Source organism: Cynocephalus volans, chromosome 16 (assembly GCF_027409185.1).
Source record: "Cynocephalus volans isolate mCynVol1 chromosome 16, mCynVol1.pri, whole genome shotgun sequence".
Lineage (NCBI taxonomy): Eukaryota > Metazoa > Chordata > Mammalia > Dermoptera > Cynocephalidae > Cynocephalus > Cynocephalus volans.
The window spans coordinates 13,620,257-13,642,542 of NC_084475.1; the positions used below are offsets into that span (position 1 = coordinate 13,620,257).

The window sequence follows — 22,286 nt, forward strand, 5'->3', positions numbered from 1 at the left end:
CTACTGCCACACAGGCACTAATGCCCCAAAGCTACCCTTCTTAGTTTACCAAGCACAGTGTTTCAAAATGAAAGTCCCCCCACCCCCCCAAACCGATCCATGCCTGTAGCTCTCTCAGGGTGCCTAGAGCTGCCTTAGTGGTCTGCCCTGGAGGACAGAGTCACATTCTTCCCCAAGTTGCTTGGAACAAGCTGTTTGGGAGGATGGACAGGGCAGCATGGGAATGGAAGAGAGAAAAGAAGTATGTGTCATCTCCAGCGCCTGGGAAAGCCACAAAGAAACCACACTGCCATTCTCAAAGGGCTTTGCGGGGTCTGTCCCTTCCCCCAGCCTGCTCCAGGCTAACAGAGTACATGTTGTGCAGAAACGGCTCCCCGTGCCAAGATGTCCAGCCCCTGTCACCAGGGACTTGGGTGGGGGTGGCTGGGGGCAGTGGTGGAGGAGGAAGGGGCTGCAGCATAAAGAGTCCCTTGTGCTGCTGATGGGGGAGAAGCTGCAGCTCAGTGGACAGAGGGGGAGACTCATGCAGTCAGACGGGAGGGTTGGGAAGTGAGAGCAGGGAATTGGGGAGCACAAGGGAAGCAGGATTCCAGGAGGGAAGTGGGGAGCACAAGGGAAGCAGGATTCCAGGCAGGCTAGCAGCACCCCTGGTGCAGGGCTGCCATGCACAGCCTGGGCCTGGGTCCTGTGCAGAGAAAGAAGAGCTGGCCCAGCCGTGCACCCAGCACAAAGAAGGCTGAGCACATTGACCTGGCAGCACCAGGGCAGGGACCAATGAGCACCTAACCCTGTGCTGAGGCAGGAAAGTGAAATCAGCCTAGGAGGCCCTTTGTGGCGGGGAGAGGAAGGGACACTCAGGCCAGTAGCAGGCACAGAGCCCAAGAAACATGAGAGTAGGTGCAGGGCGGGAGCAGAGTAGCTGTGCACACCTAGAGACCTGCTACTCCTGCACCCAGGCCCCTGGGCCCGGAAGCTGTTCCCTGCAGACTGCGGAAGCCACTTCCAAACCAGTTCTCCTTCTGGGGGGACAGGGGGTGGGGGGATCCTGTCCTGGAACCTGGGCTGGAACAAGATTGGGCTGGCCATCTAACTGTCGTGTCTGAATTGGGTGGGCTGGTGGAGCCCTACCGTACACCAGGCATTAATCCAGGTGCTTTTCACACATAAACTCAGCTAATGCCCAGAACAATCCACTGAAATAGATTCTAGTATTCTTATCTTGCAGATTAGGAAACTGAGGCACAGAAGAGAAGCAACCCATTAAGGTCACACAGTTAGTGGCAGAGCCAAGATTTGAACCCAGGGAGTCTACCTCCAAAATTCATGGTCTTAAATATTATGCTCTACTCCCTGCCCCCCCCACCCACATACACACATGAAAGGGTCTGCGGTAAGGGAAACTCAATAGAAAGTGAGACCCACCTCTGCCCAAGGAACAGGAAGCAAGACTCACCCAGGCCCTCTCACCTGGCTTCTCACCTGACTGGCCATATCAACTCCCAGGCTCTAGAACGCCCTAGTAAAGAGGTAGGCTCTGGGGCCAGAGGCCTGGATACATACAGTAGCCCCCATTCTCTGCAAGGGTTACATGCCAAGACCCCGAGTGGATGCCTGAAACTGCAGAGAGTACCAAATCCTATGCAAGTATGTACTATGTTTTTTCCTATACATGCATACCTATGATAAAGTTTAATTTATAAATTAGGTATAGTAAGAGATCAACAATAATAACTGACAATAAAATAGAACAATTATAACAATATGCTGTAATAAAAGTTATATTGAATGCTTATTTCTGGAATTCTCCATGAAATATTTTGGACTGCGGTTGACCGCGGGTAACTGTGGAACACGCAACCACGGGTGGAGGGACTGCTGTGCTTGGTTATTCAACCTTACTCGCTACAGGGTGTGGACGGCCTACCTCTCAGTGCCTCAATTTTGGGGTCTGTACAATGGGGTGACTCATGGGTCCTTGCTCCCATGTGACAATTCAATGAGAGAACGAAAGTAAAGGACAGCACAGGACAGAGCCCATGGCGAGAACTCATCCGAGACCACCACAGTTAAAATGCCCATCACTACTGTGGTTCAGGAACCAAGATGCAGCCCAGGAAAGTATTTTCTGATGATGATGCCTCTGTGTTTGAGGAGCGGAACATTAAAGGTTAAAATAAACTCTTGGTCTACTCTGGGACCCTTTATTTTAGCATAGAAAGTAAATTTTTAAAACTCCATTTCCTTCCTCAAAAAAGCTCAACACAGACTTATACAACCCAGCAATTCTACTCCCAGGTGTGCACCCAAGAGAACTGAAAACACGTGTCCGCTCAAAACCTGGCACACAGGTGTTCCTGACAGCATGGGGTACCCAGTGCATTAGGCTGGGGAGGGTGGGTCCTCTGTGGTGCTTCCTCCGTGCCTATATTCTCATAGCTTCATCTCACTATTCCCCCGGTGGGACCACCGGCCCCCAGCATCCCTCCCCACATGTCAGGACCCGCTTGCTCTTGGGCCTTGAGAGCAGCTGGACCAGTACCTGGAGCTGCCTGTGCTGCTGTTCCTTGACTTCTCTCAGATCACCCCCAAAAACCCACATTGGGCAGACGAGCATTTCACGTGTGTTTGTGTCAAAATTTACACCCTGAAACTCAGATGTGCATTATAAAATTCATCTTTTTTCCTCTGACAATATCCTGTCCTACAGCCCCATTTCCACATGGTAGCTAGGAAAAATAATTGGTCCATTCAAAGAAATTTAGTCTCTTCCAGTATCAAATTCTTTTCTAAGCTAAGTTGATCCCTTTTTGGATAATATTTAGGAGTCTGAATATCAAGATCCCTCTTAGGGCTGTGACTTTCCTCTCTCAGGAAGACCCCTTTTCCCCTCCTCCTCTCCTAGAGGACTTTTGCACACAAGGAAAGACGACAGAGAAGCAAAACACAAAGGAAAACATTTAAAATATATGTTACCCCTATTTAGAGAAACTGGATTTTTAACATAGATTAAAACACAGAAGCAGGGCCGAGCCCGTGGCGCACTCGGGAGAGTGCGGCGCTGGGAGCCCGGCGATGCTCCCACCGCGGGTTCGGATCCTATATAGGACTGGCCGGTGCACTCACTGGCTGACTGCTGGTCACGAAAAAGACAAAAAAAAACAAAAAAAAACACAGAAGCAGAATAAATTGGATCATCCAGATCGTCTTGTCCTTTGTCCAGTGGAATTTCAAACTGAGTAACTTGTACCAAGAACATAATCACACATAAAGTATTATTGTGCCAAGTTTCCATATTGTAAGTTTCACTGAATTTGAACGGTGGAGAGAGGGTGGGGGGAGGAGGAAAAGTAAGACTCGCTTGACAGGTAGTAAGGATTTGTTTTATCCTGAGTTCGGGAACTAATTTTTGGTGATAAACACACTCCTAGGAGAGCGCTATCGCCTAAAAGCACGGACTGACCATGTGGTCTATGTCAGCATGTTTCTTTCAATGCCTTTATTTTGCAAAATACAAATGGTGGCAGTCCTGCGTCCGTCTTCACATATTTGGAGGACATTTTTATTGTCCCACAAAGCCCTGTGGTCTTTGAACTGTGGATTTAATCCACTTCTCTCCTGAAATGCACGTGGAAACGGAGGCATATACAGTAAGAGCCAAGAACATGGTCAGATTTTCGGGTGCTCGTTGGGTGGAGTCCCACCAACTTACAGAGAGAGTACTGAAAGGACAGGGCACTGAATGAGCACATCTTTTAAGAACCTTTTCAGGCATGTTCCTGTCTTTATAGCACTGTGTAAGCGTGTATGTGTGTAAGTGTGTGTGTGTGTGTGTGTGTGTGTGTGTGTGTGTGTGTGTGTGTGTGTGTGTGTGTGTGTGTGTGTGTGTACGTGATTGGCAAGCCTTGCTGTCAGGAAGTTTAGATTAGAGAATTTCTCCACCTTTCAGAGTGAGGCATGCCCCCTCTCTGGTATCAGCAGGAAGAGATGAATGACAGCAATTGGGTTTACCAGCAAGGCCACTGCAGAGGACACCCGATGGCCACCCTGGACTTGGATTACCTGTGCTAGTATAGGAAAGCAGACATGTGAAGAGTCCTAACTTCCAAACACCCAAAAATCAACAAGATTTTTCTCTGTTTCTATCTTGAAGGTGACACATTTACTTTTTTAATGATTTTTGTTAAAATAATTACTTAAATAATTATTAAATAATTATAATAATTAAATAATAATTATTTTGTTAAAATAATTACTTAATGAATAAATCATTACTTCCATTAGCCCTGGGAAGTAAAGAAAGTGGGTCCTAAAAATCTGCCGGACACATAGACAAAGCCAGACTAGGATTAAACGGTTTCTCATGGACAACCTCACGGTAACTGGTAATCAGGTCATTTGTCTTTCTGTTCATCTGTCCATCCATTCAATCCAGAGATTTACAAGCACCAGGTACCACGATGGGCATATTTCGCAGGCAAATGGCTATTAAGTTCCATATTCTCTTCTGCATGGTGTGGAGAGTTACCAGGTTTCCAGGTAACAATAAGATTGTAATTGTCTGCACAGACCTGGGGACATGGAGGACAAAGTCTCCAAGAGGTAGCTCTTGTGTCCTGAGAGGATGACTCAGTCTAAGGGAAACTGTGAATGTGTAGCTCGTGGGGAGATCAGGGGATGCTAATGTAGAAACCAGACACATCTTACCAGCAAAACACTATCATTTTTAATTTATTTTTCTATAAAATGTTGCTCTTGCTGGGAGCTCAAAAAGCATCCTCATAAAAAGCCAAGGGAAAGAAGAAGGGGGAAGGAAAGAAAGTGGCAGAGGGAGATAAGAACTGCCCAGGTTTGGACTCTGGAAAGGGGGCCTGAGATGATTCCTCAACCCCTGTTCACTTTCCAGGCTCCACCTCCGTCTTGCTCCTTTTATTTAAGCTGTCTATTGCAATGCACAAAACAGACAACTTTCCAAAGCTTTCTCAAAAGCTCTGAGGTGTTCTAAGGATGAAAGGGACATTTCTTGAGGTTTACATGGCATGAGGGGAAAAATATCCAAAAAGCAATAGGAAGGAAGGAACCTCAGAGGGGAAGCCAGAGAGAGGAAGGCAGGCCAAGTGTTCTGAGACATCCCAGAAATTCACTCCATCCTCTGAAATGGAAACATCTAGGGACAGAATAGCCCTTGGTTAGAGCAGAGCAAAGAGCCCCAGGATTCAGGATTCAGAACATCCAATCACCCTTGACACTGGATGGCAGTTGCAGTAGATGAGATAGTTGTTTAAAATTACCTTTCTACAGTGCCTAGCACATGAACATGTGGAGGCTGGAAAGATATAAAAAGTAATATTTCACAAAAAGTTTGGAGATCCCCTTTGTAAGCTTCCGGTCAAGATGGTGGAGTAGATGGTTCCTAGTGTCGCCTCTCCCACAGATCAACCAATTTGCAACTATTAAAAAGCAACAACAGGAGGCCCTAGAGCCATGCTGGAACAGCCAGGAGCTGTGCACCATGGGACACCCAGCCCAGGCCAGTGCCTGCTGCCCACAGAGGCCTGAGAGCTGCCGGGCCCACACACCCCGAGTCAGCCACGCTGGAAAAGACAGGCACCACAGGACCTCCAGCCCAGGTCAGCCCCCACCACTTAGAGAGGCCGGAGAGCCACTGGGCCCACATGTCCCAAGCCAGCCGCGTCAGAACAGGCAGGCACCATGGGACCCCCAGCCCAGGCTAGTTCCCACTGCTCAGAATTGGCAGTCCCTTCAGGATCCAAGCCAGACATCAGGGTGGAACAACTGGACCCCCTGTCACAATAACTAAACACCAAAGGAAAGATACCAGAAATATGAAAAATCAAGAAAGTACAACAACACCAAAGGAAAATAATAGCTCTAAAGCTCTAGATCCTGTAGAACAGGAAGTCCTTGAAATGACTGACAAGCAATTTAGAGCAACAATTCTAAGGAAACTACATGAGATACAAGAAAACTCAGTTAGACAACACAACAAAATGAGAAAAAATATAGAATCTGAAAGAAGAAACATACAAAGAAACCAATGCCGTGAAAAAGAATGTAGCAGAGCTTGTGGAGGCTGAAAGATTTATTCAATGAAATAAACATAACAGAGAGTCTAACCAGCAGGCTACAACAAGCAGAAGAGAGAATTTCTGATCTGGAAGACAGGCTGTTTGAATTAACACAGGCAGACCAAAAAAAGAATTTAAAAAAATTGAAGAAAATCTAAGAGAGATAAAAGACAACCTTAAGTGCTCAAATATCCAAATCATGGGTATTCCAGAAGGAGAGGAAAAAGGAAATGGCATTGAAAACATATTCAATGAAATAATAGCATAAAACTTCCCAGGCATAGGGAAAGTCACAGATCTTCAGATTCAGGAGGCCCAAATATCCCCAAGCATATTCAACTCTAAAAGGTCCTTTCTAAGACATGTTATAGTCAAACTGGCAAAACTCAAAGACAAAGAGAGAATCTTAAAAGCTGCAAGAGAGAAGTGGCAAGTCACCTATAAGGGAGCCCCAATCAGACAAACATCAGACTTTTCATCAGAAACCCTAAAAGCCAGAAAAGAATGGGCTGATATATTCAAAATACTAAAGGACAAAAACTGTCAGCCAAGAATACTCTACCCAGCAAGGCTGTCCTTCCAAAATGAAGGACAAATAGTATATTCTCAGACAAACAAAAACCGTGGGAGTTCACCACCACACAACCAGCCATACAAGAAATTTTCAAGGAAGTACTGGGTTTGATCCCTGAAAAACAACCATCACTGCCATGAATACTCAAGAAAGAACAAAACCTACCAGAAAAACAAAAATGCTAACAATAAAGAGAAAAAATAGTTTATCTACCACCCCAAAAAACCAACAAACACAGAAGACAGACAGAAAATCAGAAAGGAAGTAACAAAAGATACTTAAAACATCCAAACAAAAATCAACAAAATGCTAAGAGTAAATCAACCCCTTTCAATAATAACTCTAAATGCAAAGGGATTAAATTCCCCACTCAAAAGATACAGACTGACTGACTGGATTAAAAAGATGGACCCAACAATATGCTGCCTTCAGGAGACTCATTTCACCTGTAAAGACACATGTAGACTAAGAGTGAAAGGATGGAAAAAGATTTACCATGCAAATAGAAATGAAAAATGAGCTGGAGTAACTATTCTTATATCAGATAAAATAGACTTTAAAGCAAACACCATAAAAAGAGATAAAGAAAGCCACTATATGATGATAAAAGGATCTATCTATCCAGAAGACATACCAATCATAAATATATATGCACCTAATGTTGGAGCAGCCAGATTTATAAAGCAAACACTATTAGATCTAAAGAATGAGATAGACACTAATACCATAATAGTTGGGAACCTGAACACCCACTCTCAACATTGGACAGATCATCATCTAGGCATAAAGTCAATAAACACAAGATCTAAACAACATTTTTAGACCAATTGGACTTGGCAGATATCTACAGAACATTCCTTCCAACAACCTCAGGATATTCATTCTTCTCATCAGTTCATGGAACATTCTCCAGGATAGACCACATGTTAGGTCACAAAGCAAGTCTCAACAAATTCAAAAAAAATCGAATTATTCCATGTATTTTTTCCAATCACAATGGATTAAATTTAGAAATCAATAACAAATGAAATTCTGGAAACTATACAAACACATGGAAATTAAACAACATTGGGTCCAAGAAGAAATTAAACAGGAAATCAAAAAAAATTCTTGAAACTAATGAAAATAATGACACATCATACCAAAATCTGTGAGATACTGCAAAAGCAGTACTAAGGGGGAAATTTATCACATTAAATGTTTACTTCAGAATAATGGAAAGATGACAAATAAACAACCTAACACTTCACCTTAAAGATGTTGAAAAACAAGAACAATCCAAACCCAAAGTTAGTAGACAGAAAGAAATAACTAAGATCAGAGCAGAACTAAATGAAACAGAAACCCAAAACATGATACAAAAGATCAATGAAATGAAAAGTTGGTTTTCTGAAAAGATAAATAAAATTGACAAACCATTAGCAAGGCCAACTTTAAAAAGAAGAAAAGACCCAAATAACAAAAATTATAAGTGAAAAAAGTGATATTACAACTGATACATCAGAAATTCAAGGAATCATGAGAGACTGCTATAAACAGCTATATGCCAACAAATTTGAAAATCTGGAGGAAGTGGATAAATTTCTGGACACATACAAATTACCAAAACTGAGCCAAGAAGATACAGAAAAATCTGAACAGACCAATAACAATAAGAGAGATTGAAGCTGTTATCAGAAGGCTCCCAACAAAGAAAAGCCCAGGATTGGATGGGTTCACTACAGAGCTCTACCAAACCTTCAAAGAGGAACTGATAACAGTTCTCTACAAACTATTCCAAAAGACTGAAACAGAGGCCATTCTCCCAAACTCATTATTTGAGGCAAACATCACCCTGATACCAAAACCAGAAAAAGATACATCAAAAATAGAAAACTACAGGCCGATATCCTTGATGAATATAGACACAAAAATCCTCAATAAAATACTAGCTAACAGAACACAGCAACACATACACAAAATTATCCACCATGATCAAGTGGGATTCATCCCAGGGATGCAAGGTGGGTTCAACATATGCAAATCAATAAATGTGATACATCACATCAAAAGCAAAGACAAAAACTATATGATCATTTCTATAGACACTGAAAAAGCATTTGACAAAATTCAACATTCATTCATGGTAAAGACTCTCTACAAGTTAGGTATATAGATGGAAAGTATCTTAATACAATTAAAGCCACATATGATAAGCCCACTGCCAATATCATCCTGAATGGGGAAAAGCTGAAAGCTTTTCTCTTAAGAACAGGAACTAGAGCCGGCCCGTGGCTCACTCGGTAGAGTGCAGTGCTGATAACACCAAGGCCACGGGTTCGGATCCTATATAGGGATGGCCGGTTTGCTCACTGGCTGAGCGTGGTGCTGACAACACCAAGCCAAGCGTTGAGATCCCCTTACCAGTCATCTTTAAAAAAAAAAAAAAAAAAAAAAAGAACAGGAACTAGACAAGGATGCCCACTCTCACCACTCCTATTCAACATAGTGTTGGAAGTACTAGCCAGAGCAATCAGAGAAGAGAAGGAAATAAAGGGCATCCAGATTGGAAAAGATGAAGTCAAACTGTCCCTGTTTGTGGATGATATTATCCTAAATACTGAACAGCCTAAAGCCTCTACAAAAAAAAATCTTAGAGTGGATAAATGATTTCAGCAAAGTTGCAGGATATAAAATCAACACACAAAAATCAGTAGCATTTCTATACTCCAACAGTGAACATACAGAAAAAGAAATCAATAAAGCTAGCCCATATACGATATCCACCAAAAAAATAAAATACTTAGGAATAGAGTTAACCAAGGATGTGAAAAATCTCTATAATGAGAACTACAAACCACTGCTGAGAGAAATTAAAGATGACACAGAAGATGGAAAGATATCTCATGTTCTTGGATCAGAAGAACTAACATTGTCAAAATGTCCATATTACTCACAGTAATCTACAGATTCAAGCAATCTCCATTAAAATTCCAAAGACATTTTTCTCAAAAACGGAAAAAAACTATCCAGATATTTATGTGGAATAACAAAAGACCACACATAGCCAAAGCAATCCTGAGTAAAAAAAGTAAAGCTGGATGTATAACACTACCTGACTTTAAACTATATTACAAAGCTATAATAACCAGAACAGCATGGTACTGGCATTAAAACAGACACACAGATCAATGGAATAGAATAGAGAACCCAGAAATCAACCCATATATCTACAGCTATCTGATCTTTGACAAAGGCACCAAGCCTACCCACTGGGGAAGAGACTGTCTCTTCAGCAAATGGTGCTGGGAAAACTGGATATTCATATGTAGGAGAATGAAACTAGATCTATACCTCTCACCATATACCAAAATCAACTCAAAATGGATTAAAGAATTAAATAGACACCCTGAAACAATAAAACTCCTTAAAGAAAACATAGGGGAAACACTTCAGGAAGTAGGAGTGGGTACAGACTTCATGAATATGACCCCCAAAGCACAGGCAACTAAGGGAAAAATAAACAAATGGGATTATATCAAACTAAAAGGCTTCTGCACATCAAAAGAAACAATCAACAGAGTGAAAAGACAGCTAATAGAGTGGGAGAAAATATTTGCAAAATATACATCTGACAAAGGATTAATATCCACAATATATAAGGAACTCAAACAACTTTACAGCAAAAAAACAAATAACCCAATTTAAAAATGGGCAAAGGAGTTGAATAGGCATTCTCAAAGGAAGAAATACAAACAGACAAACAGACACATGAAAAAATGCTCAACATCACTCAGCATCCAGGAAATGCAAATTAAAAGCACTATGAGATACAATCTCACTCCAGTCAGGATAGCTAATATCCAAAAGACTGAGAATGATAAATGCTGGAGAGGTTGCAGAGAAAAAGGAGCTCTCATACAGTGTTGGTGGGACTGCAAAATGGTGCAGCCTTTGTGGAAAATGGTATGGAGGTTCCTCAAACAATTACAGATAGATCTACCATACGACCCAGCTATCCCACTGCTGGGAATATACCCAGAGGAATGGAAATCATCAAGTCGAAGGTATACCTGTTCCCCAATGTTCATCGCAGCACTCTTTACAATAGCCGAGAGTTGGAACCAGCCCAAATGTCCATCATCAGATGAGTGGATAAGGAAACTGTGGTATATCTACACAATGGAATACTACTCAGCTATAAAAAAGAATGAAATAATACCATTCGCAGCAACATGGATGGAGTTACAGAAAGTTTTATTAATTGAAAGAAGTCAGACACAGAAAGAGAAATACCCCGTGTTCTCACTTATCTGTGGGAGCTAAAAATAAATAAACACACAAATGAATAAAGGATGAGGGGAGAAGAAACAACAATCACAACAATTCCTTGAACTTGTTAAGACAAGTGAACAGATATGATGTAGTGGGGAGGGGAGGGGCGGGGGGGAAGAAGAATGGGTAAAGGGTCACGAAAATCAACTACAATGTATATTAAGAAGTTAAAATTTAAAAAAAAATTTTTTAATATAATAACCTTTCTCAAAAAGAGGAATCCTGTGCTCAGTAAACCTCTGTGGATTGAACAGGTGGATGGATGGACAGACAGACAAATGACTTAATGACTCGTTACTGCAAACTGTTTGTAAGAATCTGTTTAATCCTGGTCTGACTTTGCCCATGTGTCTGGCAGATTTTTCTTGTTCACTTTCTTTACTTCTTGGGACTGAGGCAATAAATAACATTATTTTAACAAAAAAGTCATTAGAAAAGTAAACGTGTCACCCCCAAAATGACAAAAGGAAAAATCAAATTGATGTTCTAAAGTTAGGACTCATCCCCTCCTACTTTCTGCCACCAGGGTAGACAATGGAAAGCTTAGAGGAGCTTCCTGTCCTTTAATCAGCCCACTTCACATTTCCCCCCTCTGTGAAGGATCACAGAAGACCTGCACTTTTAGTCTCTGATGCAGAAGAAAACAGGATGATGATGAATCTTTTCAATGCTGAATTGAAAGAGGGGTGAAATATCAGGGTCAAAATAGCTGGAATATAAAGACGCTGCTATTTTGGAAAATGGGCAGAGTATGTTTATAAACTCGTATGTATACACATATGTGGTCCTCAACATTTCCAGGTATGACTTTTTTTTTAAAAAAGATGACAGGTAAGGGGATCTTAACCCTCGACTTGGTGTTGTCAGCACCACGCTCACCCAGTGAGCTAACCGGCCATCCCTATATGGGATCTGAACCTGTGGCCTTGGTGTTACCAGCACCGCACTCTCCAGAGTGAGCCACGGGCCGGCCCCTCCAGGTATGACTTCTGCATAAGCCGAACACTGACTCACTTATCGACACATCTCAATTGCCTTTCTCAGTCCACTTTTTTCTTTTTGGTACCTCTCCTGGCAATCTATGATGTCAAACTGCCGCGGGGTGGCACTGTCTCCCACCGTCGCCTGTCTGTTGACACTTTCAAATTACACCTGCTCTTTATAATTCAAGGTAAGACTATCAGTGTGGGGGAGGACTGGAAAGAAAAAAAACTTAAGAGAAGGAGCTGCCAATAGATCACTCTAGAACTCCAGACAAGGTAGACTGGTAGGTTCAAGAGAAGGGCTGTTCACATATAATAAAACGGAGCGCACAATCTGTGATTGCAGATAAAGAACAGCATGAGAATCTACTTCCAATTCTGTGGAAGTGATTGAAGGTTGGGGAGAAGGGGCACTATTCCGCTGTGAGCATTGGGAATGGTTGAATCAAGGTGTAAAAGCACTTCCTCCCCCCAGGCACCTTCCTGTTCTCATGCTGGGTCTCCACTTCTCAGGCTAAAGACCACTCTCCAGGGACATCAGGCTGGGCTTGGTGAGACCCAGTTCATAGGGCAGGAAGGTCAAGATCAGCAACCTTGAGGATCTCCCTGGGATCTGGGAGACTTGGTCCTGCCCAGGGCAGGTCTAGAGACATCGTAAGACTAGCCGCATCGATGCTTGGTGGGAGAGAGCTACGGCAGCTTGTTCGTTAAAAGCTGCTCGAGTGAACCATAATTAAAAAGCTTATATTTTAGACTCAAAGTATATATTTGAGACCACAAAGTCTTCTCTTTAACTTCTCTACATGTAACCTGCAAGCATGTTGTCAAGAACCTACTGGAACAAAAGTAGGGGAGCTACTTGGACAGACACACATTTGTAATAACATTTTACATATACAGACATACCCATCAACTGGCTAATTTTGATTAACGACTAGGAAAATGTGTCTATTGCAATTTGGTTTCTAAATAAGTGGTTGCTTAGTTAACTAATGGCTGTTGTCTTAAATAATTGTTAATATGTCAACATATGAGGGTACTTCAAAAAGTTCACGGAAAGATTCAGATTATCTTTTAATTCTATTTTTCCATGAACTTTTTGAAGTGCCCTTGTGTGTATTGTTTGTAAGCCAGGGGAAAGGATTTATGTGATTTATGATCTTTACTTTTTGATCTGGGAGGCAGACATATACTTTAAAATTGGTTTTGATGCCTCCACGTGTAATTTAATGAGCTATTTGAGACCCAAACTTAGGCTAATCAACCAGGCATCCTTTACTAAGTGTCTGGGTGTGGGGTGGCATTAGCTGGTTGGTACACTCCGAAGGGAATGCGTCCAGTCATATCGTGGGGATGTGATTTGTAGATTCTCCATGGCACACTGTAAAGTCTGCAGCCAGCCTCCTCTGCTATGCACAGCCTGCTCCAGGATGCCTGCTATACCTGTCTGTCAAGGTGTATTCGCAGACTACAAACCCATCTCAAGGTGTGCTTCGTCAAAGCTTGAAACGGGAAGTGGCAGGTGAAGCAGAATTGTTCAAGCATAAATAAACTAGCTCTCCTCGCTGGTTTGAATTATGCCTGCCTTTGCAATAAGTGAAAGCTGAGGGCACATCTCCTCTCTAGAGAACATGCTCTTTGGAGGTAAGGATACTTCAGAAAGGAAAACCGCTTAAGCATCAGACTCCCCAAGGACATATGGTCTGAATAATTTCTTGGTGGTTGAAACCAAAAGAAATTGCTATGGGATCAGAAAGAAGAAAGCTGTGTCTCCTTCGAACCACAGGCTGTCTTTTGCTGGCTGAGAGTCTTCATAATTCGGGGGACACTGACTTCCTTCTGAAGGAACACCTTGCTGCAAGCTGACCTAGCTAGGTAGGAAGGTGGACAGGGTGGGAGACGGAGCTGGGGAGGGCTCCATGAACATGAGGCAGTGACAACATCTTAACACCAGATGGCAGCAGCCAGACACAAATTATAGGCCTGGTGCCTACTGGTCTTCTTTCTGGGTTGGAAACCCTGCTAAGTAAAAATTGCAGACAACGCCTTCTTGGAATATTTAATTTTTTTTTTTTTTTCTTTTCTCATGGGTGTCTATGATGCCATAGGGGAGAAAAGAGAACCTCCTGCTTAAAGATGAATATCGTACTCAGGTAAGAAGTTGTAAAAAAGACAGCTGGCATCAGAGCATTTAATGATGAATACGGGCTAACCATGGACTATGTCCACTAAACTAGTGGTCTACAAACTTTATGCATGGGGTCCGATAGTAAATATTTCCAGATTTTCAGCACAGATTTCTGTGTCAATTAGTCAGATCAGACATTGTGGCACATAAAAAGCCACAGACAATATGTAAACAAATGAATGTATCAATAAAACTTTATATACAGAAACAGGTGTTGGGCTAAATTTGGCCTGCAGACTCTAGTTTGCTAGCCTCTATGCTAAGTGAACAGAGAACTCTATCTAGCTCAGTTAACTTGGCCCATGCATACTCCAGGCATGTGCTGAGTAACTCTTTCTCCAAACCATGTAAATCCACTCTTTCTCTCTTTAGCCCCTTCCAAGACTCCACATGACACACCTGTCTCCTTCTCACCTGAACTTGACTTCTCCTTCTCCCTTCCATACACCACAATCAGCTGACAAATGCATTTAGAAACCCTCTCTCTGGTCATCCCTCCTTACTTCCATCATCACCGCAACAGTGAGCCTTCCCTTCTTCGAAGCTGCTAAACCACACAGCTGTGGGTGGTCAATGAATGTGTTGTTCAGGAGCTGAATTCTTCACGCTCGTCCATCTACCTCCTCCCCCCTTCCCCAGATTATTCCATCTCAACCAGATGCATGTTTGAATCACCTCTCGGGTTATGTCACTACCGTGCATCAGAGCCCACCAGTTGCAAGCCTCTAGCTGAGTAATGCACCTCTGCTTTAGCCTGCTGCAGTCGAATCCTTCGGTGTCACCAGCCATAAAGCACCAATCACATCTATCTATCCACTGCCCTGAAAACACCTGGGGACCTACCTGGGCATTTGCTCATGGCATCACCTGCACTTCCAGTCTCCACTTCCCTGAGCTGATGCCCCACACTCCTGATGGAATACGCTTGGTCTATGAAGCACCCCTGAAATGAGCAAAAAAGCTTTCCTTTCTTAGTCTGGTTTATATCACTCACTTGGAGCTTAGACGGCATTAATCTTACACTGCTTATGGGTTTAACTGCCCACTAACAAATTATTGTGGCTGTCTTTTCTGTTGTTGATGTTCAGTTATATCACACTGAGGTCAGACAATGTGGTCTGAGTGGTATCGATCTCAGGGTACTCATTCTGACTTTCCCTGTGGCACAGCACTCTAATCAATTTGGGAAACATGCGCACGCACACATGTGCTTGAGAAGAATGTAAGTTTTCTAAATGCTGGGTTGGGGGTCTATATATCTCCACTGTAGACGTTTCGTTAACTTTTCCTCTGTGTTATCTGCAAGGACCAGAGAGGGGCATTCGATTCCCCCACCATGATTGTGGTTTTGTCTGTTTCTGCTTACAGTTCTGACCATTTTTCCTTGCAACAGTCGGGACCCATGTGGCTAGAAGCACACGAATGCAGGACCCCAACGTCATCCTGGGGCATTGCTCCCCTCTTCATCAAATATCGACCTTTATTCCTTACATGGCTTTCTGTCTTCAAGTCTGTTATCTGATACTAACATTGTAATTCTTGCTTTCTTTTGATTGCCAGTTGCCTTGTATCTTTTTCTCATTCCTTTCTTTTCAACCTTTCCATGTCATGTGTTAGGTGTGCCACACATAGAACTGGAATTCTAAAAAGCAGAACCAATCTCTTTTAAAAGATGAGTTCAATCATCTGATGACTGAATTATTCTACTTTGTTTTTGCATCTCTCTTCCTAATGTTTTTCATTCATTCATTCATTCATTCTCTCCCTCAGTCCTGTTCCTCCCTCTCTTTCACTAGTATAATTGTCATTTTGGATTCACTAGCATATTTATTAGTATCTTACTTTCCCTTTTTTCCTGAGCTGACTCCTACATAGATCCTGTAGCAAGGGTTTATATGAGTAGTAAAGTTGGCAGTCTATATTTGCTCTCAGTGAGAAATTCTACTTGACGATAGAGCGGGGTAGCAAACTACAACCCAAGGGCCTGCTGCCCGCTTTTGTAAATGATCTTTCATTGCATCACAACCACACTCATTGATTTATATGTTGTCTGTGGCTCCTTTAGCACTTCCATGACAGAGTTGAGTAGTTGCGACAGAGATCAAATGGCCTGCAAACCATCTGGAACTTGAAGAGAAAGTCCGCTGCTTCCACTCTAGAGTGACAGTTACTTGTCACTGGCACTTTGAAGCCAGCATTCCCTTGTCTGCTGTTAGAGCTGAGAAGTCTTCTACCAGTCTGTCATTTCCGTGTAAAGAATCATTCTTCTCTCTCTGGTATATTTTCAGATTTTCTCTTGGTCACTAGTGCTCTGCAGTTAAGCTATATCCACACGATGATTTGATTGATCCTGTACCATTTCAAACTGCAGACTCATGTCTCTTTCCATTTCTGAAAAGCTCTCACTCATTACTCTTTAACACTGCCCCCATCTCGCTCTCTCCTTTGGTGACTCCTATTAGATAATAGTGAGCTTTTCATTCTATTTTTTTATGTTCCCTAAGTTATGTTCCATAGCTTCTATCTCTTTACCTCTCTATGCTGCCTTCTGGGTGATTTCCTCACATCAGCCATCCACTTCATTAATTCTACCTTCAGCTATATTCAGTCAGTTAACTATTCTAACGGATTTTCATTTTAATGTCTATATTTTTCATTTTAAAAAATTCTATTTCTTTTTTCAAATCTGCTTGTTCTTTTGCAAAACTATTATATTTAATGGTTGTAATTTCTATCCCTTATTAAATATTAAAAAGTGTTCTCATTTTCACAGACTTATGTAGTTTTTTTTAAAAAAGAAACCTTTTATTTTAGATTAACTTTAGTCATACAAACAGTCTCTGGTTTGACTTAAGATTTTCTGACTTTACGTGATACGCTTTCAGTAGAAACTGTACTTTGAGTACCCATATAACAGTATGTATCCATACTGTATAGAGTGTACCCATACACTCTGTTTTTCACTTTCAGTAGAGTATTCAATAAATTACATGAGGTAGTCAACACTTCACTATAAAATAGGCTTTGTGTTAGATGATTTTACCCAACTGTAGGCTAATGTCAGTGTTCTTAGCATGTTTAAGGTAGCCTAGGCTAAGCTATTATGTTTGGTAGGTCAGGTGTATTAAATGTATATTCAATTCATGATGGTTTTACCAGGATATAATCCCATGGTAAGTTGAAGGGCATCTGTACGGAAAAGTTCAAAGGCTGTACAGACAGTTCTTGTATACTCTGCACTGGTTTCCCCTATTGTTAACGTCTTACATGCGATGGTATGTTTGTCACAACTAAGGAACCGATATTGGCACATTACTATTAACTACACTCCATGGTGTATTCAGATTTCACTAGTTTTTCCCTAATGTCCCTTTCCTGTACCAGGATCCCATCCAGGACAGCACCTGTCATTTAGTCTCCTTGGCCTCCCCTGGACCGTGAGTTTCTTAGACTGTGAGTTTTTGATGATCTTGACAGTTTGGAAGAGTGCTGGATGGCATCTCACCCCCCAATTTGGGTTTTTCTCATGTCTTTCTCATTTAGTCTTATTATTTCTAGTTTTAAAGGTGCTATCTTTCCTAAATGGCAGTTTGTTTCCTTATGTGGTTTGTCTCTATTTTATTTTTTATCATAGTGTGAGCTTATCTATACTTAAGAGCCCCGTCTTCACTCCCAGACATCTTTGTGCCTGGTTAATGGAAGAGTCCTAGGTAAGGGCTTTATGTTCGCTCCTGCTAGAGCCTGAAGGGTTTCTATTACCCTAGGCCAGGTTTTTGTTGGATTTTTTTGGTGGCTGGCTGGTATGGGGATCTGAACCCTTGACCTTGGTGTTACAAGGCTATGCTCTAACCAAGAGAGCTAACCAGCCGGCCCCGTAGGCCAGATTTTATGTTAATTTTTTTATTTGGGGTTTCTGGTATAAGGTATCGAGTATATGAATTTGTACCCTACACCCTTGATGCAGGTCTAGGGTTTTGATATCTTGCAGATAATTTATTCTATCCTATACCTCATCTCTCCATCCAAGATCCTAGAGAAAGGACATGTTCCATGTGCAACTCCCTGGACCAGTGAGTGGAGTTTTACAGCCCCTTGTGTAGACAGGCAATGCCTTATAAGCCCTGGTCTTCATGTTGGGGCTATTTTAGTTCCCTAACACTCATGGGCAAGGCCATGTCACCATCCACTCCACAGACATAAAGTCCAACTCTCAGTCCCTTGAACCTGTATCAGGATCTAAAGCCACTTACAACTCTGCCTTTTGTTCCTCCTTTTATTCCCAGCATCTGTCATTGCTTTCTCCTTCTTAGTCCTTGGCTGTGCACTAAAAGCTATTTTTCTTCCTTTATTTGTTGGTAGTGGGGCTTGCATGTCAGCTGAGTCCACCATGTTACCTGAAGTATTCGTGAGAAATTTTAAGCTTCTTGGAAGAGTTATGTCTTACAAATTGTGTTTTCTGTAGTGACTAGCACAATGTGGGGCACACTGCAGTCCTCACAAGAGTGAATGAATGAATGAATGAATGAGTAGAGGCCAAAAGATCTCAGAAGAAAGCTAAGCATCTGCAGTGTCAGTGGAGACAACTGCCCAAGGTACTAAATGAGTTTGGGAGGTTCAGAGCAGGCGGGGAGCAGGTGCACAGAATCCCTCTGCTTGGTGCTCTAAGTCATGGTGGTCCCTGACTTATGCTGCCCTATTAAATCTTGGGGACAATATGATTTCACTGGCATCTCACCTAGCAGAGCTGTCTGTTCCCTTTCTAAGTAGTATTTACTTGAGTCATCTTACAGTTTGACTGCCTTCTCTTTTCCCTCCTAAAAAACTGAACTGAGAACAAGTATGGGTGAATTTAACACAAGTTATCACACAAAAGTTTCTCGCAGATCGTAGTCTAAGGCAAGCCACTGCTTCAGCATACGAACACCATGTGGCCCTCTTCCTCTCTGGGCAGGGCTGTCTCTCTGGCCCTACACACAGCACAGACTCTGGTTGAAAAGTCTCAGCATGATGAGACAACTGGAAGCTCCATCCCTTGACCTCCCTGGACAAACAGGTACAACACTGGTCCCACCCAGCCACGTGGTTCAGTTCTCTACAGTCTGCGGGGTTGCAGGCTCTGCCTGCCCAGCCTGCAATTCATCAGGTGTTTTTCCCTCTTGGCTACCCAAGGTCACACTTTCCACTACCATCTAGTCCCTATCCATCCCTGAAACCCGGTCTGTAGCATGAGCTAAAGGCAGAGAAAGCTAACAAGTCTTGCCTGGGGGTTCTCTGCTTTTCACCCAGGAGAAGATCACAGGCATTCAGAAAAGAAGAATCCAAATGGAGAACTATATGTGGATTTCTAAGTGGGGACAATGGGCTGAGGGGTCTGCTTAAGGGACAGCGCTCTTCCCCCTTCCCCTCTCCGCAGCCTGCATTGCATGGGTCTCTCCTCTCTTCCTGAGAATACTCTAAGCATACAGTGGCAGCGGTCACACAGCTCCAACTATTCTGCTCCATGGGCTGTAATAGTGAGTGGAAGGGGTGTGTGTGTGCAATAACCCCCCAGTGATGCTTGTGTAGCAGAGGTTCTTGTGAGGATGAAAGTATCAAGGCCTGCTGCCGAACCCAACCCCAGTTAGAGGATCCTGGAGGTGAAGGTTTACATAACTCGGAGACAATCTGTTTGGTCAAGGAAAGGGCAGAGCTGGGCTGCAAATATTTTTGCTCCACTTCGGAAATATTTACAAATACTAGAAAAAAGTGCAGGTAACAGAAGAGAGGGACATTGGAGTTGACATTGTGATGTCATGGAGGATGTGGTACCACCAGACTGAGAGCCTGGCTTGTGAGAGTAATGCCTGGGGCACAGTTGTCACCAGCCAGGCACAGACTTTCTGCAGTGAGTATGGTTTCCTGTGCTCTGGGAGGACCTGGCCTTTGAATTTGTATGACGCCAGCCCCTCTGGGCTCTTCAGCCCCATGGATACTGCTTGACTCTGATGTTTCTCATGGTCTAATGAAGTCAGGATCAGAATGTCTGTGCCAAGGGGCAAGAGCCAAACTGCCCCACCCCAAGCCCTGTGCTAGAAGAGCAGTCTGCAGGGTGCTGTGAGTCATAAGGAGCCCTTGTTTTTGGTGACATTTCTTACATTCTGAAGGCCTATCCTTCCCCATCTACCGTCTCATTTGATTTTCACAATAGGCATCATTTTAACAGATGATGCTGGAGCTGGAGCTAGGAAATGACTTGGGAGTCTGGGAGGCCGGAGTCTGAAGTGAAGTACAGGAAAAATTTTGACTTAGAACATACCAGACCACACACATGTTCAGGGCTTTGTGGAGCAGACACACCTCTTAACACATAGCCTCAGAATTCAGTGACAGAATTGAATGACTACATTTAACATGCAGGGGCTCTACTTAAGCTGTGGAACTAGATGCCGGGGAGTGACATAAACACAGTCCTTCTGGGGCACAAAGAGGCTGCAGGCAAGTTCAGCAACCAAGGAAGGAAGGAAAAGGAGTATGTGATAAATTAGTTTCTAATGGTCATGACTCATAGACACAGAGCAGATATCAAAGGAGGTGGTACCTTTCCTTGGGGAGAAGAGGAGAATATTGAGATTGCACCGGTCTGAAGGCAGGGGAATGAGCTAGATGTAGGATGAACCAGAGGCCCTTGAGGCATCTGACCTGAATTATGTCTTTAAATTACTGTGAATTCATGAGCCTTCAGATGGTGCATGTGCTATCTGACATTTGCCTCAGTCCCCAACATTCCCAGCTGTCTCTGCCGACTGTCTCCACCTGATTGTCTCCACTCATTTTGCCACTCCTTAGTCCCCTGGAGACATTTGCACCCTAGGATGGCAGGTTCCACCATCCGTGGCTGTAGTAATCCTGGTTTTGCAGGCCGGGTGGAAAATGCAGAGCTCACCTCCATGATGTCTAAAGGACATCATGTGATACCCGGGCTGTAACCTTATCCAGGCCCTGTTTCATTCAAGGGAAGGAGAAGAGACGAAGAATTTACAAAGCCCGGTGATTGTCTTTGGGAGTATCAAGGATGACATGAGTTTGGCTTGGTTAGCCGGGTGCAAGGTGATGACAGGGAACCCTAGAGGAGGGTCCCCTGGCCTTAGGCCCACCTCCATCGATCTTTGCCCTGTGGGGCTAAGGGTGCTGAACAGTTATGTGCAGAAATCACCCAGGTAACAGACATACCTGGAGCACCACCAGGGTCAGAGCCGTGCTCCAGGGCACCGGGCTGGCTTACCTGGCACTCTCAAAGGTGGCAGATGCTGTCTTCTCTATAGCCCCAAAACCAACTCCAACAGCAAGACCCTCTGAAAAAGACATTAAAAAAAGAGAAAAAGCATGAAGGGTCAGAAATAATTTCCCAGTAAGAAACATCACCATTACCATCACTGTGTCAGGTGAGATTGCTACGGGGGTCAGCAAACTACGGGGCCAAATCTGGTCACTGCCTGTTGTAATATGGCTTGCAAGCCAAGAATGATTTTTACATTTTTAAATATTTTTTTAAATGTCAAAGAAAGAAGAGTATTTCATGACACATGAAACTTATATGAAATTCAAATTTTAGTGTCTGTAAATAAGGTTTCATTGGCACGCAGCTACACATGCTGGTTGACAAATTGTTCATGGCTGGTTTCATGCTTCATCAGCAGAGTTGAGTCATTGTGACAGAGAATGTATGGCCTGAAAACCGAAAATATTTACTACCTGGCTCCTTATGGGGTTTGATGACCCTTGACCTAAGCACATATAGCTTCATTTATTAGCTCACGCAATAAAAAGTACATGGTCGATATGGCAGCCCAGTGATGTCACTGCACACACAGGCTTTCTCTGTGCTGTTGCTTCAGCATCCCCACCAATCAGGTCCTCAGACTAGCAAAGTGACTGCTATGTCCAGGCATTTTACCAGTGATCTAGGCAAGAAGAAAGTAGGAGGGAACAAACCTTTCTTTATTGAGCCTTTGTGTCATTATTTGGGGAGGGGGTCTTTCCTGGCAGAGTTCTCCTTATACCTTCTTGGCCAGAGCGGGAACAAGAGCCCACCCGTGGACCATCCCAGCCCCAGCCCAGAATTCTGAGACTCCATGGTTCAGGCCATGTCTCGATCCCTCCCT

At 43.1% G+C, this 22,286-nt stretch overlaps 1 protein-coding gene across 1 annotated transcript in view; it reads right to left on the reverse strand.

The window, feature by feature from the left end:
* Nucleotides 1-22,286, reverse strand: part of SLC39A11 (solute carrier family 39 member 11) — a 360,418-nt gene that overhangs the window by 56,802 nt on the left and 281,330 nt on the right. The window contains exon 7 of the mRNA XM_063081195.1: nucleotides 21,407-21,476. Coding sequence (XP_062937265.1) covers nucleotides 21,407-21,476 — 70 coding nt within the window. The remainder of the gene's footprint in view (nucleotides 1-21,406; nucleotides 21,477-22,286) is intronic.